This window comes from Anomaloglossus baeobatrachus, chromosome 11, assembly GCF_048569485.1.
Source record: "Anomaloglossus baeobatrachus isolate aAnoBae1 chromosome 11, aAnoBae1.hap1, whole genome shotgun sequence".
Taxonomy (NCBI): domain Eukaryota; kingdom Metazoa; phylum Chordata; class Amphibia; order Anura; family Aromobatidae; genus Anomaloglossus; species Anomaloglossus baeobatrachus.
In genome coordinates, this window is record NC_134363.1 from 122,350,305 (window position 1) to 122,369,220 (window position 18,916).

At 43.8% G+C, this 18,916-nt stretch overlaps 1 protein-coding gene across 1 annotated transcript; it reads left to right on the forward strand.

The window, feature by feature from the left end:
* Window positions 1–3,304: 3,304 nt before the first annotated feature.
* LOC142255834 (olfactory receptor 5V1-like) lies at window positions 3,305–18,546 on the forward strand. Its single transcript, XM_075327281.1, has 2 exons — window positions 3,305–3,331; window positions 17,602–18,546. The coding sequence occupies exons 1-2, from the start codon at window positions 3,305–3,307 to the stop codon at window positions 18,544–18,546; spliced, it is 972 nt and encodes a 323-aa protein (XP_075183396.1).
* Window positions 18,547–18,916: the final 370 nt, after the last annotated feature.

An 18,916-nucleotide genomic window follows, 5' to 3' on the forward strand; every position in this document is an offset into this window, starting at 1 on the left:
TACAGGTCATGTGTTGGGTAATCCAAAATTCGTGATTGCCATCGCTGGACTTAAAATTCAAGGCTCTGACCATGTTTGGGCATGCAATGCAGCTGCGGCATGGATAAAAACCCCATTTGGGTCCCGTTGTTCCGAAGGAATTGATCTTGGGGCCTTCATAACAACTATGTGTAAGAAGATCTTTCAAATTAGGGGATCTCCTATAGGTAACGGCAGGAATAGGTGGAAGATATTTAGACAGAGTTGGATCAGACCGAAGAATAGGCCAGAATTTCTCCAAGATTGTTTTGACTTCTTGCCATCTATTATTGTAGGTAGAAATAAATCTTACCTGCTGGTCATTCTGCTTCTGCCTATGCGAATATAACAAAACTTCTCTCTTCGTGTTCTTGGCTCTCAAAAACCCTTTCTTAATGCTCCTATTTGAATATCCACGATTCCTGAAGCGATTGCTCAGGTCCTCAGCTTGTTTACAAACGTTCTCTTCAGACGAACAAATTCGTCGAGTCCTCAGAAACTGGCCTGTTGGAATACCAGAAATGAGGGAATAAGGGTGCGATGAAGTGGCATGTAACAATGCGTTAACAGACTAGGGTTTCCGAAAAACCTCAGACTGTAAAAATCCATCCACATCCTTGGAGACAAAAACATCAAGAAATTCAATACTAGATTGACTATACTTATATGTTACCTTGATGTTCATGGAATTCAGGTTGAGCTTCTGTAGAAACATCACCAAATCTCCCTCTGAACCCTGCCAGATCATAAAAACGTCATCAATATATCGTGTCCAAACAACAACTTGTTCAATATACTCAGAGAAGTCAGGTGAGAAGAAGACGCCCCTCTCCCACAGCCCCACACTAACAACACGGACATCATGTTGCAGATAGTGCAGCTAGAAGGCGCTCATGTGTCAGACACTTTCATGAGGTCTCAGTCCATAATGTGTTGGAGGTGGGGTAACGCTCAAGCTCGCCTCCTCCATCCCCTCCCACCAACCACGGACAAAAGAGATGGGATCAAGATCTTCTTCGTCTCCTGAGTTTTCTGAGTCCATCACCTCTTCCTCCTCCATTTTTTCCTTGGCTCCTGCACCTTCACTACCAGTTTGTCTGTTACCATGAGCCCGCCTCGATCAATGGACTCCACCCTCCCATGACACCCGTCTGTGCGACGATTGTGCAGACCTTACAGGAAATGGTATCCCTTCCTCATCCTTCTCTTCTTCCTCCTGTTCCTCTGGGACCCCACCTCCTCCCACAGACTATTCAAACTGTGCGTCAACATGTAGACGAGCGGAATAGTGATGTTTATGATTGCATTGTCAGTGCTAAACATCTTTGTAACCATTTCAAAACTGTGCAGGGGGGTGCAGGGGTCCTTCATTTGTGCCCACATTCACATTGCGTACTCCCAGGCTATATCTCATGGTATAGTGCACCAGGGCTTGCTGCTGCTGCCTCACAGTTGCTGCAACATGTGCTTAGTGGAATTCCACTATGTCGGCACATTGCATATCAATGTGATAGTAAAGTGTCCGTCTTTGCCGATGACACCAAGCTATGTAGGATATTAAAAACTGACCTTGACAGTACAATATTACAAAAAGATCTGGATAAGATGTTAGAATGGGCAGATACTTGGCAAATGAGATTTAATGTTGATAAATGTAAAGTAATGCACCTAGGACGGAGTAATCCTATAGCGATATACATTAAATGGAAGTAAACTCGGTACTACAGAACAGGAGAAGGACTTGGGTATTCTTATTACAAATAAGCTGAGCAGCAGCACTCAATGTCAAGCAGCAGCTGCTAAAGCAAACAAGATTTTAGGGAGTATAAAAAGAGAGATTAGATCCCGTGATCCCAACGTATTGTTACCACTCTATAAATCACTTGTAAGGCCACATCTAAAATATGGGATCCAGTTTTGGGCTCCACATTTTAAAAAGGACATTCAGAAGTTAGAGTCAGTTCAAAGGTGGGCAACTAGACTACTACAAGGGATGGAGGCCTCCCATATGATGACAGGTTGACAAAGTTAGATATGTTTAGCTTAGAAAAAAGACGTCTCAGAGGAGATCTCATTTATTTGTATAAATACATGTGTGGTCAATATAAAGGACTGGCACATGACTTATTTCTTGCAAAGACAATACTAAAGACCAGGGGGCATACACTGCGAGTGGAAGAAAAGCGATTCCGGCAGCTAACTAGGAAAGGGTTCTTTACAGTTAGAGCAGTCAGACTGTGGAGTGCCCTACCACAAGAGGTAGTAATGGCAGATACTATAACAGCTTTTAAAGAAGGGCTGGATGATTTCCTCAGTACACAACATTGTTGGTTATAAATTACTTAGTGAAAAAATGTAGAACTGGTGGAGGAAGGTTGAACTAAATGGACCTAGATCTTTTTTCAACCTAAGTAACTATGTAACTATGTAACCAGTTAACTGGTAGCCTGAAAGATCTTTGCAGCATTGCAAATTGATTAGTTGTGGGGTGCAAACGGCGGAAGTAAGTCCACAGCGACCGTGCCTTCTGCAGCAGCACATCCAGGCTGGTATAGTCGGCTAGAAATTACTGTACAACCAGGTTGAGGGTGTGAGCCATGCACGTGTGATGTGGCCCACGCTTAAGTCCGCTAACAGGTTTGCACTATTATCACACACGGCCTTCCTTAGTTCCAAGCTCAGTGGAGACAGCCATTTATCAAACCCGGCTCAGACAACACTTAACAAAACTTTCCTGCTATATGACTTGCTTCTCCAATGCATATTAATTGAAGCACTGACTCATTGCATTGAGCCCTGGATGAGCTGTACGGAGGTAGGGGGGATTCTCTCTGCACTCTTGGAACGTGTGGTACTTTAAGGGAGAGGTTGAGGGTGCAGGTGGAGGCATTAGAAAAGGTGGAGGGAGTAGAAGCAGCGGAGAAAACGGTAGATCCGGAGGTTTTTCCCACAAGACTTGGGGATATCAAAACTTGGGAAGCAGCCCCTTACCCGCCTGCCCCTGCAGCTAATAGAGTAATGCAGTGCCCAGTTAGTGAGATGTTAAGCCCCTAGCCATGCTTGCTTGTCCAGGTGTCAGTGGTAAAATGCACCCTGGAAGACACAGTTTTTCAAGGAAAAGGTAATGTTGTCTGTGACATAATGGCGTAGCTCAGGCACAGCTTTATTAAAGAAGTAATTGCAACTGGGAAACTGGTACTGGGGGACTGCAATAGCCAGGAGGTTTCAGAAACTTTTTGTATCCACCAGGCAGCAAGGCAGCATTTCCGTGGACAACAGTTTGGATATGGCCAAGTTCAAGCTCTTCACTTTGGTATGTGTGGGAGGAAATGACCTTTCACATGACCAAAACTGCGGGACCGAGGGTTGGCTAGTGTGCTGAGAGAGGGTGGAGTAAGATGTACACGACCATCCAGTGGACTGTGAGAGACGTGTAGGTGGAGATGTAATGCTGGATTGAGAAACATGTGGTGTGCTCGGTGTCTCACATGGGTCAAAAACACCAGGCATAGTCATTTCCATAACAGCTGACAGGCTCTCACTCGCCTCAACTGTGAACAAGTGGAGGTTCTGTGGTCAGAGAATAGTTTTGACGGTGATGCAGGAGGAGGAAGAAGCAGCAGACCCAGTTGAGTTGGCGGCCGATGGTTGGGTAGGCCCGGTAGTCCGCATTTTAGTGCAGTAAAATTCCCACAGTATTGAATGTTGGATGCGCATGTAGCGGTTCATGCATGTAGTAGTCAAAATATTTTAATTTTTGCCTCTACTGAGTTGTTGTTTACAACTTTGGCAGATAGCAAAAGTTGGATCATCCTTTGCAGTCTCAAAAAAGGCCCAGGCTAGGCAACCCTTCCTGCAAACTGCAGACCCGTGACTGCTACTGGCCACAGCAAGAGTTGAGGGTGAGGATGCAGTGCTTCTCTTAATTGCATCACTACATGTTTGTGCCGCAATCCCAACGTGACATCCTCGTGTTCCTCCTCCTCATCTGCTGAGCTACTCAGCTGCGTGCTTCTGGGTTCACACCAAGTGGGATCTACAGCTTCATCATCATGCTCTATGTTGCCTCACTTCTCTTCCTTACCTGACATCACAGCACAGTACATGTGTGCCTTAGGTATCTGAGTTTCATCATCATCACTTCCACCCCCAGGAGTGAATGTCAGTTGAAGAGGGATGGATCCTGCTCAGACCCTACTTCTCTGGGCCAGTATCCAACTGACAAAAATGTATTGCATCAGTGCAGATGCTTTCCTCCTCTTGAGTCTGCAAATCTTTGGAGCAGAACTCTGATGACCATGAGATAGAATGTGTGAACAGCTCTGCAGACTCGCCCATGTGTGTTTCACTACATTCAGTTTGCTGGTTGGAGATTTCTGATGTGGGTGGAAACAAGTGGAATTGGGGTGGCCCCTCTGAGGAATGAACTGTGTGATGTTGAGGTAGAGATAGAGGAAAGGCCGCATGATGCAGCACTTGCCATCCACTCTAGCACATGCGGTTTATCAGCCTTATTTTGAAGTTTAAGCGATGTGTGGCTGCCAAGGAAATGTAGTGGAGTTGGCTATCCAGTAATGGAAGTTGTTTTCATTTCTCTTGGGATGGGATGAGCCAGTGTTTGCTCACTAGAGGTTTGACTAACAGAACTTTCCACACATACACTCGAACATGCCACCTATTCACTCTACCACCACAACCTCATTGTTATTTAGTACTCATGGTTCATGTACCCTTCCCCTTTCAAACAGATGTTTCGCAACCCTATGGCCACACCTGTCAGACACCTGACACAAAAGATAAATTGTTTATTTCCTGCCTGAGTTGTCAATATTGTGACTGCACTAAAAAGTACAAATAACTAGAAATGTGGTTCACTGCATAATTTTGAGCAGACACTGAAAAGTGCCAAGACCTTTTTAGCTAGTTCGCTAGCGAATTTACATCAGGAAGTACTAACTAACAATACCTACAAATGTGATTGACTGCATAATTTTGAGAAGGTGATGAAAACTGCCAAGATTTTTTTTCGTAGTTCACTAGCAAGTTTACAGCAGGCACTACTAATGAACAATAACTAGAAATGTGATTGACTGCATAATTTTGACCAGCCAATGAAAGCTGCCAAGACCTTTTAACCTAGTTCATCAGCAAATTTACAGCAGTCGGTACTAACTAACAATACCTAGAAATGTGATTGATTGGCTAATTGAAAGCACGCTGTAATAAGTAGCAATAGCTATTTAGATCCTTCATTGGCAACTCTTTAGAAGGCATTGACAAGTAGCTATACCTATTTCTACAATTAAATGCCAATTTTTGGCACACATCTTTCCCTACACTGCACATTCCTATTCTACACTATGACATTCCTATCTATCTCCACTACCTATCATTAAACCCCTAGCTAAGCTAACTGTATAGCAGCGCCAGCAGCAGCACCTTCCCTAATGTTTCACATTTAGAAAATGGTGCTGACACTGCATGTCCACTTTCTATATGCAGATAGACATGTGGCTTAGGGAGCCAGTGACAACATCCCTTTTCACTGAACCTTGTGGATGTTTGCTGCGCTGCGATTGGCTGCAGGAACTTCTGCAAATAAAGTTAAGGAAAACAAAATGTCGCTGCACACGTCTGGCTTCTCCCGAGTCCCCACCCCCTCCACTCATTAAACACATTCCCCGTTCATCATACAGCACCACAATCCTATCCAAAAGCATAAAGTGATCAGTGATCAAACAAAACTGAATATTACTGACTTTTGAAGAAAGTTACCAAACCCTTACCGAACAGGCCAAAGTTTGTATGAAATTGTTGAACCTTTATTGAACAGGTTTGCTCATCTCCAATGGAGACACATTTTTAAGGGAGCTATTCATCAAGTCATAGTTGTGGTGGGTCATAAAAATCTAGGTTATATTGAATAAGCTCAACGGTTGACCCCCAAAGACAGGTCAGATAATTCTTATTTTTCTCTGGATTCAATTTTTCTATCAAGTTCAGGCCGGGGTCTAAGAATGTGAGGGCTGACGCTTTGTTATATAGCCTTTATTCCATTTTTCCTCCAGAACCTCCCTCTTCGATTTTACTTCAGCATATTCTGGTTTCTATGGTATCCTAGGAGTTGGAAGCAGAAATTTGTGAACCCCAGTCATTGGTTTCTTCCATTACTTCAGAGTCCAATTTATTTGTTCTGTGTATCTGAGATTACATCTGTTGTAGGAATTTCATAGCTCCATTGAATGGTCACTCTGGGGTCACAGCAACCCAGAAAGCTACTGTGAGACATTTTTGGCAGTCATCCATGCATAATGATGGTCATAATGAGGTCAATGATGGCTCCAAGACTTCTCTCAAGCTGCACCGGTTCTCTGGAATGTTCTACCCCAAGAAACTAGGATGAACTACAATTTACTCAACTTCAGACATCCCCTAAAAACACATCTTTTTTAAAATTGGTTATACAGTTGCGCTAAGGAAAACAATCTAATCCTATAAATTAATTGACCCTGTGGATTTATTTCAAGTGTTTTCCCCTGGTGTCTTATCCTCTCTTGTATTTCCATGATTCAATAAAAACCATAACACTTAGAAGATGCTAGTGCAAGAAAAAATAGAAGTGAAATCAAATGTTTATGGAAAGCAGTGATGGACATGAACGCCGAAGATCCTGGTGCAGGAAAGGTATATTGGTACTTTGTAACACGTCACTTGTTTTATCACTTTTGAGACTCATATCTTTTTTATATTGGAATGGGTTATTGATAGTTTATGGAATAATTTTAATATTTATCTTTCACAGCAAGGCCAAAAAACCCTGTAATTCTGCTGCTGTCTTTTAGAATACACAAGTACAGTTTTCCAAAAGTGTTGAATGTAGTCTTACCCTGACTCGCAGATCATTAGGAAATGCTTTTGGCAAGACCTGAGAAGCAGACGCTTATGGTAAACCTGGGGACCAAAGTTCCACCTCTGGCAGGTGTGCAGTCTAAAGCTGGGTTCACACATAGCGACAGCGACATCGCTGTTACGTCACCATCTTCTGTGACGTAACAGCGACCTTGTAAGTCGCTGTTATGATCGCTGCTTAGCTGTCAAACACAGCGACGCAGCAGCGATCATAACGACGCTACATGTGCAGAGAGTAGGGAGCCGCGCACACTGCTTAGCGCTGGCTCCTTGCTCTCCTAGCTACAGTATACATCGGGTTAATTAACCTGATGTGTACTGCAGCTACATTTCACAGTGCAGAGAGCAGGGAGCCGCGCACACTGCTTAGCGCTGGCTTCTTGCTCTCCTAGCTACAGTACACATAGGGTTAATTACCCGATGCGTACTGCAGCTACATGTACACAGAGCATGAGCCGGCACTAGCAGCGAGAGCGGCGGAGGCTGGTAACGAAGGTAAATATCGGATAACCAGGGAAAGGTCTTCCCTTGGTTACCCGATGTTTACCCTGGTTACAGCTTACCGCAGCTGCCAGATGCCGGCTCCTGCTCCCTGCTCGCTTCATTTTGTCGCTGTCTCGCTGTCACACACAGCGATGTGTGCTTCACAGCGGGAGAGCGACGACGAAAAAATGAAGCAGGACATTCAGCAACGAGCAACGACCTCACAGCAGGGGCCAGGCCAGGGGCCATCCGTTGCTGGATGTCACACACAGCGACAGCGACGGGACGTCGCTGCAACGTCACAGAAAATGGTGACGTAGCAGCGACATCGTTGTCGCTGTGTGTGACACCACCTTTAGGGGCTAAAACAATCAAGTGGCTTTATGGGTCCCCAATTAGAGCCCTGATGCCAAAGTTTGTTTTTGCAGCTGCCTGGGCATTCAATTTGCCCAGTGCCCAAAAACTTTTTAGGCATCTCCATCAAAAAGTGGCTCATCAGATGAAGGCACTAAAGCCGCATGTGGTTTGCCCCCATTAAAGCCCTCTCATTTGTCACCATCCAGAATGATTATAAAATCCACAGGGCCATAAATGCAGACATGTTCTAGTCCCAGAGTCATTATAGAAGGTTTAATACCAGTGCATTCAATTTTACACTGAAATACCTGTAAATATTCGCAATTTTATATTTTTCCTCATCTAATATATCTTAATTGCGCCATGAGGACCGAAACCGCGAATGAAGATCCCTTTGACCACCAATTCCGCCATCTTCCGCCATCTTTTGGCGCCAAAACGCCGTCTTCTCCACAAAAGCGTGCGAAATAGAAGCCCCGCCCTTTGTCCTGAGAGTGAGCCTAGAACCGGAAGTTCCCAGAGGGCCACAGCATCGAAGAAAGTGCTGAGCGAAAACCGAGGGGGTGTGACGGCATGTAGCAGCAGCGGAAGAGAAGCAGGGACGCCAAGACTCTGCCATAACATTCCTGGACAGCGCAGAAGAAAGATGGCGGAACGGAGATGGTCACCGGAACGGGCTGTTCCCGGGACCGCAACCTGGATTGAGGAAGAGACGGAGTAGCTTTGCAGGAAAATGCGGACGCAGTTCCTGTTTATACACTGGACCACTGGAGGGAAGAGATGAGGAGCCTGGCGATGGCGGTGCGAGCCCATGAGATTGAGATCCCACGTGAAGAGAGGGTAAGCTGTTACCAAGTCCCTAATAATTACCCCAATCCGGCCGATACAGCTGAGGGATCTGGACCCCGGTGAGCAGTCCGCCGCCACCAACCCCGTCCTCAGTGGATGCCGAGCTGCCTGCTCCCAACCTGGCAGCGGAACCTTCAGCCCCTGTGCATGAATATACAGCTGCACAACCCCCGGTTCCATCCCTCGACCTGGTCACGACAGTGGTCACCCCGACACCAGCCAGACCAGACCCGGCCGCATCACCGGGCCCATCCTTAGAGGTGGAGCACCCGAACTCTGCAACCCCAGCTGCGGAGCAGTCGCTACATCTACCCGATGTAGCGGAGGTGGAGTTTGAAGAGCTGCCGGTTCCACCGCCACGCGGCATCCCAATGGCTGTTGGGGCCGCAAGAGTGCACCGAAAGCCAGAGCCAGCTAGGCAGCCGAGGCCGGACGCTGACGCCCCTACTGGGAACGATGCCAACAGAAGCTGCAACAGGAGATGGTAACACGAGACCGGCGATGACGGGAGCTTGCCACCCATACACATCAGGAGAAGGAGCAGGTGAGGAGCGCTGCTTCCCGAGTCTGTGGGCCACGGTGCCGTGGTCTATTGGATCGATTTGACCCCGTGCAAGGATGGGGGTTCATCCGGGAGGCAGCGCCTCACAACTGGGGTGTTTGTGTCCCGACGGGATGTCGCACAGCACTTCCCCAGGGGACATCCTGAGTGGAATCTAGACCCCGAAGATATGGTTACCTACACCCGGCATTGTGGAGAGCAGGGCTGGTATGCCCTAGAGGTGGCCAAGCATGTAATGTTAGAGGAAGAGTTTGTGCCGGTGTCGGTAGTACGTAGTCACAAGGAAGCAAGGCTACAGGACCTGGTAGTTTATTATGTGTAATGCTGTTACAGTGGTATCTGTGTTTCGTTTATTATTTTTCTAAGTTTGTTATTTTTCATATAGGAAACATTCTGGCGGTGTGGACTAACTGCTTCACATTTCTTGGTCTTCAGGAAGATTGTTGACCACGATTAGGTGTGGGTTCTATACCCTTCTTACGGCAATGTGAATTCTAATATGGTCTGGGACACAATAAACACATATATATGTATGGTTATACATTTTTTATTCAACAATGATGCATTTTTATTTTATGTTAATTGTTTTTAATTGTTTTTGATTTACATTGGTCATTTTATTACAAAGAGACTGTTGCTTTTGATACAGTTCTTTTTCTTTGTTTTTTTCCACCGGATCACGTCACTCCTTGCAGGGATTGAAGTTTTTTCCCGCCGATTTTTTTCTTTTTGAGGGCGGTTCTTTGATCTTCCACTGGGTATATACTGTCTGTATGCATGTGACTTTGCAGATTTGATGTATCTTGTGCTTGCTGGTCCTGAGGAAGGGGGCTGAGACCCCTGAAACGCGTAGACCTATGCCGAAATAAAGTGTACATTGATCAAGTTTACATCTAGGATCTCTGGCGCGGTTATTAAGAACCCATCTCCGCTATCTCTCTCTGTTGTCTGCCAATCGGGGTACTGCTGCCGTTGATCCACATATGCGGTTACAGGAGTTGTGCCTTTCACAACTCTAACTGGTGAGTAGGATTACTCTTTACTACACCCCCTGTTTGTCAGGGTAAGACCCTATGCGCTTTTTTTCCCACAGGTTTCTGCTTATGATATAGGAAACATTAGCAGATATGTGTCTAATCAATAAGGTTTAAATGAAAGGAGAAAAGTTAGCCGATTAACGAGAATATTTTTATAGTGTACACCCGGTACATGGACTACATTGCATGTATAGTAGTAAAAATGGACCAAGGTCATAGGATTGGTTGTGATCAACACAGACTTGTGTTTTTGTAAATAGTTGCACCTCCTGTGCCCACCAGAGTCGTTTTTTACAACACCCGGACCTTAACCTGGTCACGGACCCACAATAGGTTTGCAGCGGGTCAGGTTGTTTGGGTGGCGGGTTAATGGGATCCGGGACATTGGAACTGGACTGTTGCAGAAAGAGGCTGCAACAGAGCATGTTGAGCCTCTGCTACTAACTAAACCGGTAGTGTTCCATCGTTGGAATGATGATCTCTGAATTACGTAACGTTTAAGTATCCAGCCTCCCTAATGTGGGAAGTGTCTTGTAAATAAAAATGTTCCTTTTTCCACTTTTGCAGTTTAAAAAAAAACAAAAAACCTCTGATGTTCTGTAGCTCGAGGACGAGCTACGTTTAACCAAGGGGGAATGTGACTCACCTGGACTATCAGGTCGTCACAGGGTATTGTACAATCTTCTCTCCCATGCAATATCCACCTTCTCCTTGGCTTAGGATCCTTAACTACATGGTGTTGCCTACAACAGCTAATAAAATCCTAGGTACACTCTGCAGCACACCCACCAGACACACCAGTGGACGGCCTGAGTGGAATAGGGTCGCCCACTTGGGGGGTTGGTTAAGGGGAGGTCAGGAGTGTCAGGAGCAAGTCCGTGAAGTGTAGGAAGTGAAGGAGAGAGGAGGTCAGGAGCCGGACTCCTTGGAAGCAACTAGGTAGCAGACGGTGGTCTGGGCGTAGTAGGAGCTGGACCCCGGTTGCAGGGGATCGTGACAAGGGGCACGGAACTGTCGAGGAGGACAGCTGGCGGCCTTGTACCATCACCAGGCTGGGACCAGGGCACGATGGGATACGTGGACCCTATGTCAGGGAGTAGCTTCAGGCAACCTGACAATTTACCCGACAAGAACGGAGTCTTCAAGATCCACTCTCCAGCCACTCCAAAATCAGGGTACTAGCGCAAAAGAGGGGGATAGGACTTTCCACTAAAATGGTCCAGAAAATCCTAAGCGTGAACCCTGAGAGAAAGCTCCCACAGTTAGCCATACTGGGGAGCGGGACCCGACTAGTTCCATTCTACCAGGACCAACAAAGAAATGAACTTAGTGCCAGGAGGAAGGTCACAGATCACCAGGCAGCACCATCGGGGACGGGACCAAAACTGGCTCCCCTCAGCAGCAGCGGTGTCCAGAACTTTGGTTTATCCAGTTGTCGGTGTCAGCTTTATGGACTGAGTGAGTACGCAAGTGAACCCTTCACTCCCCACGGCACTCCCGCAACACCGTTACTGAGTCCCGGGGCATCACCCCTACCCGTGGAGGGTTCTAATATCTGGTGCCTCACTCCATCGTCCACGGGTATTCCCAAGTGCAGCGGTGGTACTCCACATTACCACACAGCACAGGTGGTGTCACGAACTCTAAATACAATCCCCTGTAAATACCCCCTTCATCTGAGTGGCCGCACAACCCCCAGGTCCGGACGCCCCTCGATCTGGATCCGAGCAGCCCGGCTGCTGACACGGGGGCGGCACAGTTGTATATACTGTATTGTTTTGTCCTCTTTCTAGTTTCTGTTGTATATTTTTATAAACTGCCTACTTTGCAGATTGGATATATAAAATTTAATAGCGTCATTCCTCTTGCTCTATAAACTGCATCCTGAAGCAACATATGGCCATGCTTTACTAGTAATGGCGGTCCTACAATAAAGAAAAAAATATATAGGACCTGCACATCTTTAGTGTTGAATTAATGTACAGGTGCTCAAATCCGCTATGTGGCCAATATACAGGCATTAGGTGTGTAAATTCCAGCACCAAATTTGAATCTCTTGGCAAAAAAAACTGCACAAAAGCAGTAAACAGTTTTGATGCCGTTTCAGAGCGGTTCTCTGCCAGGAGATGAAAATTTGGTGCTGAAATGTCTGCACCAGATTTCTGCACCAAATTTGCATTGTCAGAAAAACTACACCGAAATGGTATCAAAACCGTTTTTGTGTGTTTTTTTGCCAAGAGATGCAGATTTGGTGCTGACATACAGTTAGGTCCAGAAATATTTGGACAGTGACACAATTTTCGCGAGTTGGGCTCTGCATGCCACCACATTGGATTTAAAATGAAACCTCTACAACAGAATTCAAGTGCAGATTGTAACGTTTAATTTGAAGGTTTGAACAAAAATATCTGATAGAAATTGTAGGAATTGTACACATTTCTTTACAAACACTCCACATTTTAGGAGGTCAAAAGTAATTGGACAAATAAACCAAACCCAAACAAAATATTTTTATTTTCAATATTTTGTTGCGAATCCTTTGGAGGCAATCACTGCCTTAAGTCTGGAACCCATGGACATCACCAAACGCTGGGTTTCCTCCTTCTTAATGCTTTGCCAGGCCTTTACAGCCGCAGCCTTCAGGTCTTGCTTGTTTGTGGGTCTTTCTGTCTTAAGTCTGGATTTGAGCAAGTGAAATGCATGCTCAATTGGGTTAAGATCTGGTGATTGACTTGGCCATTGCAGAATGTTCCACTTTTTTGCACTCATGAACTCCTGGGTAGCTTTGGCTGTATGCTTGGGGTCATTGTCCATCTGTACTATGAAGCGCCGTCCGATCAACTTTGCGGCATTTGGCTGAATCTGGGCTGAAAGTATATCCCGGTACACTTCAGAATTCATCCGGCTACTCTTGTCTGCTGTTATGTCATCAATAAACACAAGTGACCCAGTGCCATTGAAAGCCATGCATGCCCATGCCATCACGTTGCCTCCACCATGTTTTACAGAGGATGTGGTGTGCCTTAGATCATGTGCCGTTCCCTTTCTTCTCCAAATTTTTTTCTTCCCATCATTCTGGTACAGGTTGATCTTTGTCTCATCTGTCCATAGAATACTTTTCCAGAACTGAGCTGGCTTCATGAGGTGTTTTTCAGCAAATTTAACTCTGGCCTGTCTATTTTTGGAATTGATGAATGGTTTGCATCTAGATGTGAACCCTTTGTATTTACTTTCATGGAGTCTTCTCTTTACTGTTGACTTAGAGACAGATACACCTACTTCACTGAGAGTGTTCTGGACTTCAGTTGATGTTGTGAACGGGTTCTTCTTCACCAAAGAAAGTATGCGGCGATCATCCACCACTGTTGTCATCCGTGGACGCCCAGGCCTTTTTGAGTTCCCAAGCTCACCAGTCAATTCCTTTTTTCTCAGAATGTACCCGACTGTTGATTTTGCTACTTCAAGCATGTCTGCTATCTCTCTGATGGATTTTTTCTTTTTTTTCAGCCTCAGGATGTTCTGCTTCACCTCAATTGAGAGTTCCTTAGACCGCATGTTGTCTGGTCACAGCAACAGCTTCCAAATGCAAAACCACACACCTGTAATCAACCCCAGACCTTTTAACTACTTCATTGATTACAGGTTAACGAGGGAGACGCCTTCAGAGTTAATTGCAGCCCTTAGAGTCCCTTGTCCAATTACTTTTGGTCCCTTGAAAAAGAGGAGGCTATGCATTACAGAGCTATGATTCCTAAACCCTTTCTCCGATTTGGATGTGAAGACTCTCATATTGCAGCTGGGAGTGTGCACTTTCAGCCCATATTATATATATAATTGTATTTCTGAACATGTTTTTGTAAACAGCTAAAATAACAAAACTTGTGTCACTGTCCAAATATTTCTGGCCCTGACTGTATATACACCAAATTACTGCACCAAATCTGCATCTTCTATCACATCAAAACCACATCGTGTTTAGTTGCTTTTTTTGCCAAAAGATGCAGCTTTGGTGCAGAGATTTGGTGTATACATTTCAGCACTAAAGCTGCATATCCTGGCAAAATATTGCATCAAAATTGCATCGCGTTTTTTTTTTCTAGGCAATGTAGTATTGATGCAGGAAATTGGTGTATACATTTGAGCACCAAATCTGCATCTTTTGGCAAAAAACCCTGTACTTTTCTGCCAGGAGATGCAGTGATGTCACTGCTGACAGCTGTGGCTCTGCCTGAATTCGCAGCCTGCGATCTTGTTCTGTACCCGACTTCAGTATATAGCAAAGCTGGGATCGCCGTAGGACCTCGTGTAGATAACGTTGGACCTACAGGGCTGTTTTGGGTATAACAAATTGGAGAAAGAGGGTATTTTTTTTGTATTTTTAGGCTGCTATTTTTAGGCTGGGAGCCCAATGGCCTCCAAAGCCTGAGAACACCAGCCACCAGCTGTTGGCTTTATCATGGTTGGGTATCAAAATTGGGGGGGGACTGCATGCCGTTTTTTTAAATGATTTGCTTAAATAATTTAAAAGAAGCCATTTGGGGTCTCTCTTATTTTGATACACAGTCAAGATAAGCACAAGGCTGGGGGCTGCAGCCTGTATCTGTATGCATTATTTGCGCTAGGTATCACAACCAGGGGGGTACTCTATGCCAATTTATTTATTTATTTTTTACACCACTATAGGGACGTAGACTGCATGTGTGAATCCAAGAAATCAAAGATGCTGTCACACAGGATGGGAGCGTGGTCTGGCTGCAACCAATCATAGACTCCAGAACTGACGGTGTGCGAGAGAAGTAGTGATTATGTATGAGGGATAATGAGTGAACCCGGAAGTAGTGTTACAGCCATGTGGGAGACTCGGTAATTATAACGTTCCTGCTTTATTTCTTATTTTCTTTCTTTTTCCTCTTTTTTTTTTAAATTATATGGGTGGCTGAACCCGAACAGTAACACAGAGTTCCCTGAGAAGTCTGTGTTTGGAGTCCATGCACAGACACTAGTTATCTGGTACGGACCCCGAGCTTTACAGTTCAGGTTCACCCATCACTAGTTGCTAGTAAAGTATGGCCTCAAGTGGCTTCAGGGATGTAGTTTATAGAGCAAGAAGAATGAAGCTATTAAATTTTATACATCTAATCTGAAAAGTAAGCAGTTTATAAAAATATACAAAAGAACCGTTACTGACATATACATACAATATGCATAAGCACACTGCGATTAATTAATAGATGAATTCCATTATTGCTATAAATATTAAAAACGTAAGTTACTTAACGTTTTTTGATTAAAGAAACTCAAGCCATCCAAGTACGTCAATGTGTACCTTTAATAGTGATGGTCCCTAAGCACAATTGTCCTATCTCTCCATGTGACAAAACCAGCCTGATCTGAATGGGGAGTGAAAACGAGACCAGTAATAGCTCACAATTATCAGAAAGGTTTTAATTACAACTAAGTACCTTACATTTATAACTTTCACAGTATTATTGGAGTTTATTTCTTCAATAATCACAGTGTGCTGACGCACCGTCTATGTATATGACAATAACGATTGTCCAATCGGCCTGTATACACAATTGATGGTGGTAATTAGTTCTTCTTGGGTTATTGCAGGGCTTGGCAGTGACTGTACTAAAGTACATATACTGTCGTTGCCAAAAATGTTGGCACCCTTGACATTATTCCAGTTGGGGTTTTGTGGGAAATTATGTCCAATTTGCCTTTATTTCCTCTGTTTTTTTGTATTGTTCCAATACACACAAAGGAAATAAACGTGTATAACAAAGTATGCATAAATGCAATACATTTCTAGGAGAAATATTTAATTTTATAGATCATTCTCAATGGTGTCAACACATGTGGCAATGACTATATATTTAGAGATGAGCAAAGCCGAGATTCGATGTTCGATGTTCATACCAAACCCAGACATTACAGAAAAAAAACAGAGTTCAGATTCGGAGTTCGGGTGCTTCACACTACTTGCAGGAGCATCGCTGTGCTCGGGTACGCTCGGTGCTCAGCCCGGTGTGAGTCACTTGCAGTGCTTGAATGGCTCACACTGTGGGTAACAACAGAGTGATTGGATGTAGTGTATAGCAAAAAAAATAAAATTGGAAAAACCCAGCCCACCTTCCCTACAAAAATTCTATTTATTGCTGGCTGCATGTGGTTGTAGACCCAAACTGCCCAATTAGTGACTTCAATGGGGGTTGAGGTCAAGTCCGGGTCCCAAGCCAAACTTTATCTAAATTCTAGATGAACCCGCTGAACCGAACTTCCACGGTTCTGCTCATCTCTCTATATATTTCATGTGTTGGAATCGGGTATGTATATATTATATGTTCACTGGGAAAGCCCCCACTATTTGGCCTAGTAGTCAAAGCAGCCATCGCCTCCTTCATCAATCAGCTGTGAATTGCGCATTGTCTTGACAATTGGAAGCATTGGAGTGCTGTTTGTGACAAATTGGTGGGAGCAGTGGGATATCTGCAGCTAAACTGTCCCTAACAATACTGACAGCGTACAACACCCCTAAATTCAATAGACGGCTGAGCTGTCACTCACTGTGTCCCTAGGACACTGTGAGTGGTGAAATCGGGACACTGTTCTACTCTGTTGTTCTTATTTCCTCATTTTATTACTGACTGTTTGTGATAAGTCAGTGTCCAAAAGAGGAAGAAATCCACACCCCCCAGTGAAATCTCTCTGGCAATGCCCACATGGACTTAAAAAAATTAACTGTTTAGATGCCAAATACTTTGATAATATTTCTAGAACGAAGAGGTGAAATTAAAAAGAAAAAAGGAAATGTTTTATTCTGCTCTGCAAAATTTGGTGAAAGGTTCTTTTAACTTAAATTTTGCTAAAGGTTAAGATATTCATACTGTTCAATACATTTTCTTTTAAAGGCTGATCCATATTATTAAATATTTTATGTTTTTTATATTTTATATTATTTGGTTGTATTTATTCTACAGTATATATTATATTTTGCAGTTCTATTTAAACGGAATATTTTTCTCAATAGATTTTAATGCAACAATTAAAACATTCCTTCATGTGTTGTGTGCCAATCAGATGTCTCCCCATGCTGCCTCTCCTTCTGATAAAACACTGATTGTATTTAAACAGCAAAACACAGCCCAGTAAGTAACACATCATTGGAATCAGGGCATATGTTCCTATATTAAGATGCTCTCGGATTACATAGAAAATACCTGGCGGCAGGTTCTTTTAATATTTCACTGTGTTATTATTAAAAACGTGGAAGCAACTTAGCTATGAAGTGGCAGACCACACAAAATTACAGATCTTTGCATTTTCTCCATGAGTTTTAAGCTATGATTCTAATTTTATGTTGTCCTTCTGTTGTTTCCTTAGATTTTTATTATGTCTGTAAACAAGACTTCCATGGATGATTTCATCCTTCTTGGATTTTCCAGGGTCAAAGTTGGCTGTTCACTATTACTTGGCCTGACATACATGGTGGTTCTTCTTGGAAATCTCTCTGTGTTTAGTATTATCCAAGTATCCAGCCAACTCCAAACCCTCATGTATTTTTTCTTGAGTTGTCTATCCATCTTAGATGTCTGCTATGCTACGGTCACCCTCCCCGCTATGCTGGTGAACGCTATGACAGGGAACAGAGCAATATCATTTTATGAATGCATTTTACAGCTCTATTTCTTTGTTTATGTTGGAGGGTCGGAAAGTCTTCTTCTCGCTGCCATGGCCTATGACCGATATGTGGCCATATGTAACCCCTTACGTTATTCCATTATTATGAATAGGCTGTTCTGCTTTTATGTTGTGGTTGGATGTTGCCTCATTGGGTGCTTGAACTCAATGTCTCACACCTTCATGACTTTGAGACTGAGGTTTTGTGGTAAACAGCACATTAACAATTATTTCTGTGATGTCCTTCCAATGTTGGAAGCTGCTTGTAGTGATACCAAAACCATCGAAATGTTACTGCATATAGACACTGCCTTGCTAGGTGCCTCAACATTTCTAGTTGTGATGAACTCCTACATCCACATCATAGCCACCATATTGAAAATTAATTCTTCCAAGGGGAGGCAGAAGGTCTTCTCCACATGTTCCTCCCACCTCATTGTTGTCATCGTTTTCTACATCACGGGTGTTTTTAGCTACAATGTTCCTAAGTCTGCAGATTCATTTTATGTTGTCCAGGCCTCATCTATTGTATATAGCGTCCTTCCTCCATTGGTGAATCCCATCATATATTGCTTGAGAAATAACGATGTGAAGAAAGCCTTGAAACTGAAAATAACAAAAATATTAAAAATAAAAAAAGCAATTTGAAACAATAAATGGAATATAAAAATCATTGGACATCCTGGGACAAAACATTCTACAATTTTACAAGGATACCAAATCACTCATATTTTTTTTACTATTTTTTCTTATACAATGAATTTTATTTTTGTTACCATAGAAATAAAAAAAAATATTAAAATATTACTGTTTTCTTGATTTTCGTTAGAGCACACACAATAGGCAGATGCAGTTGCAGCACACTTGTCAGCTTTGCTGTGTAGACTGGGACAGTTAAATAGAGTCATCTCATTATCATTAGTAGAGGATGATTTCATAATAGCTTTGTTTTACTGCTGCAGGTGTAGATATAGTAGAGCAGAGGTCTCAAACATGCGGCCCCTGAGGCTGCTTGTTG

Bases quoted from the DNA above. Each gene is read 5' to 3' on its own strand.
- LOC142255834 (XM_075327281.1), top strand. From the start codon at position 3,305: ATGGCCAAGTTCAAGCTCTTCACTTTG. The intron at 3,332-17,601 runs GTATGTGTGGGA...TTGTTTCCTTAG, and splicing joins AGTTCAAGCTCTTCACTTTG to ATTTTTATTATGTCTGTAAA.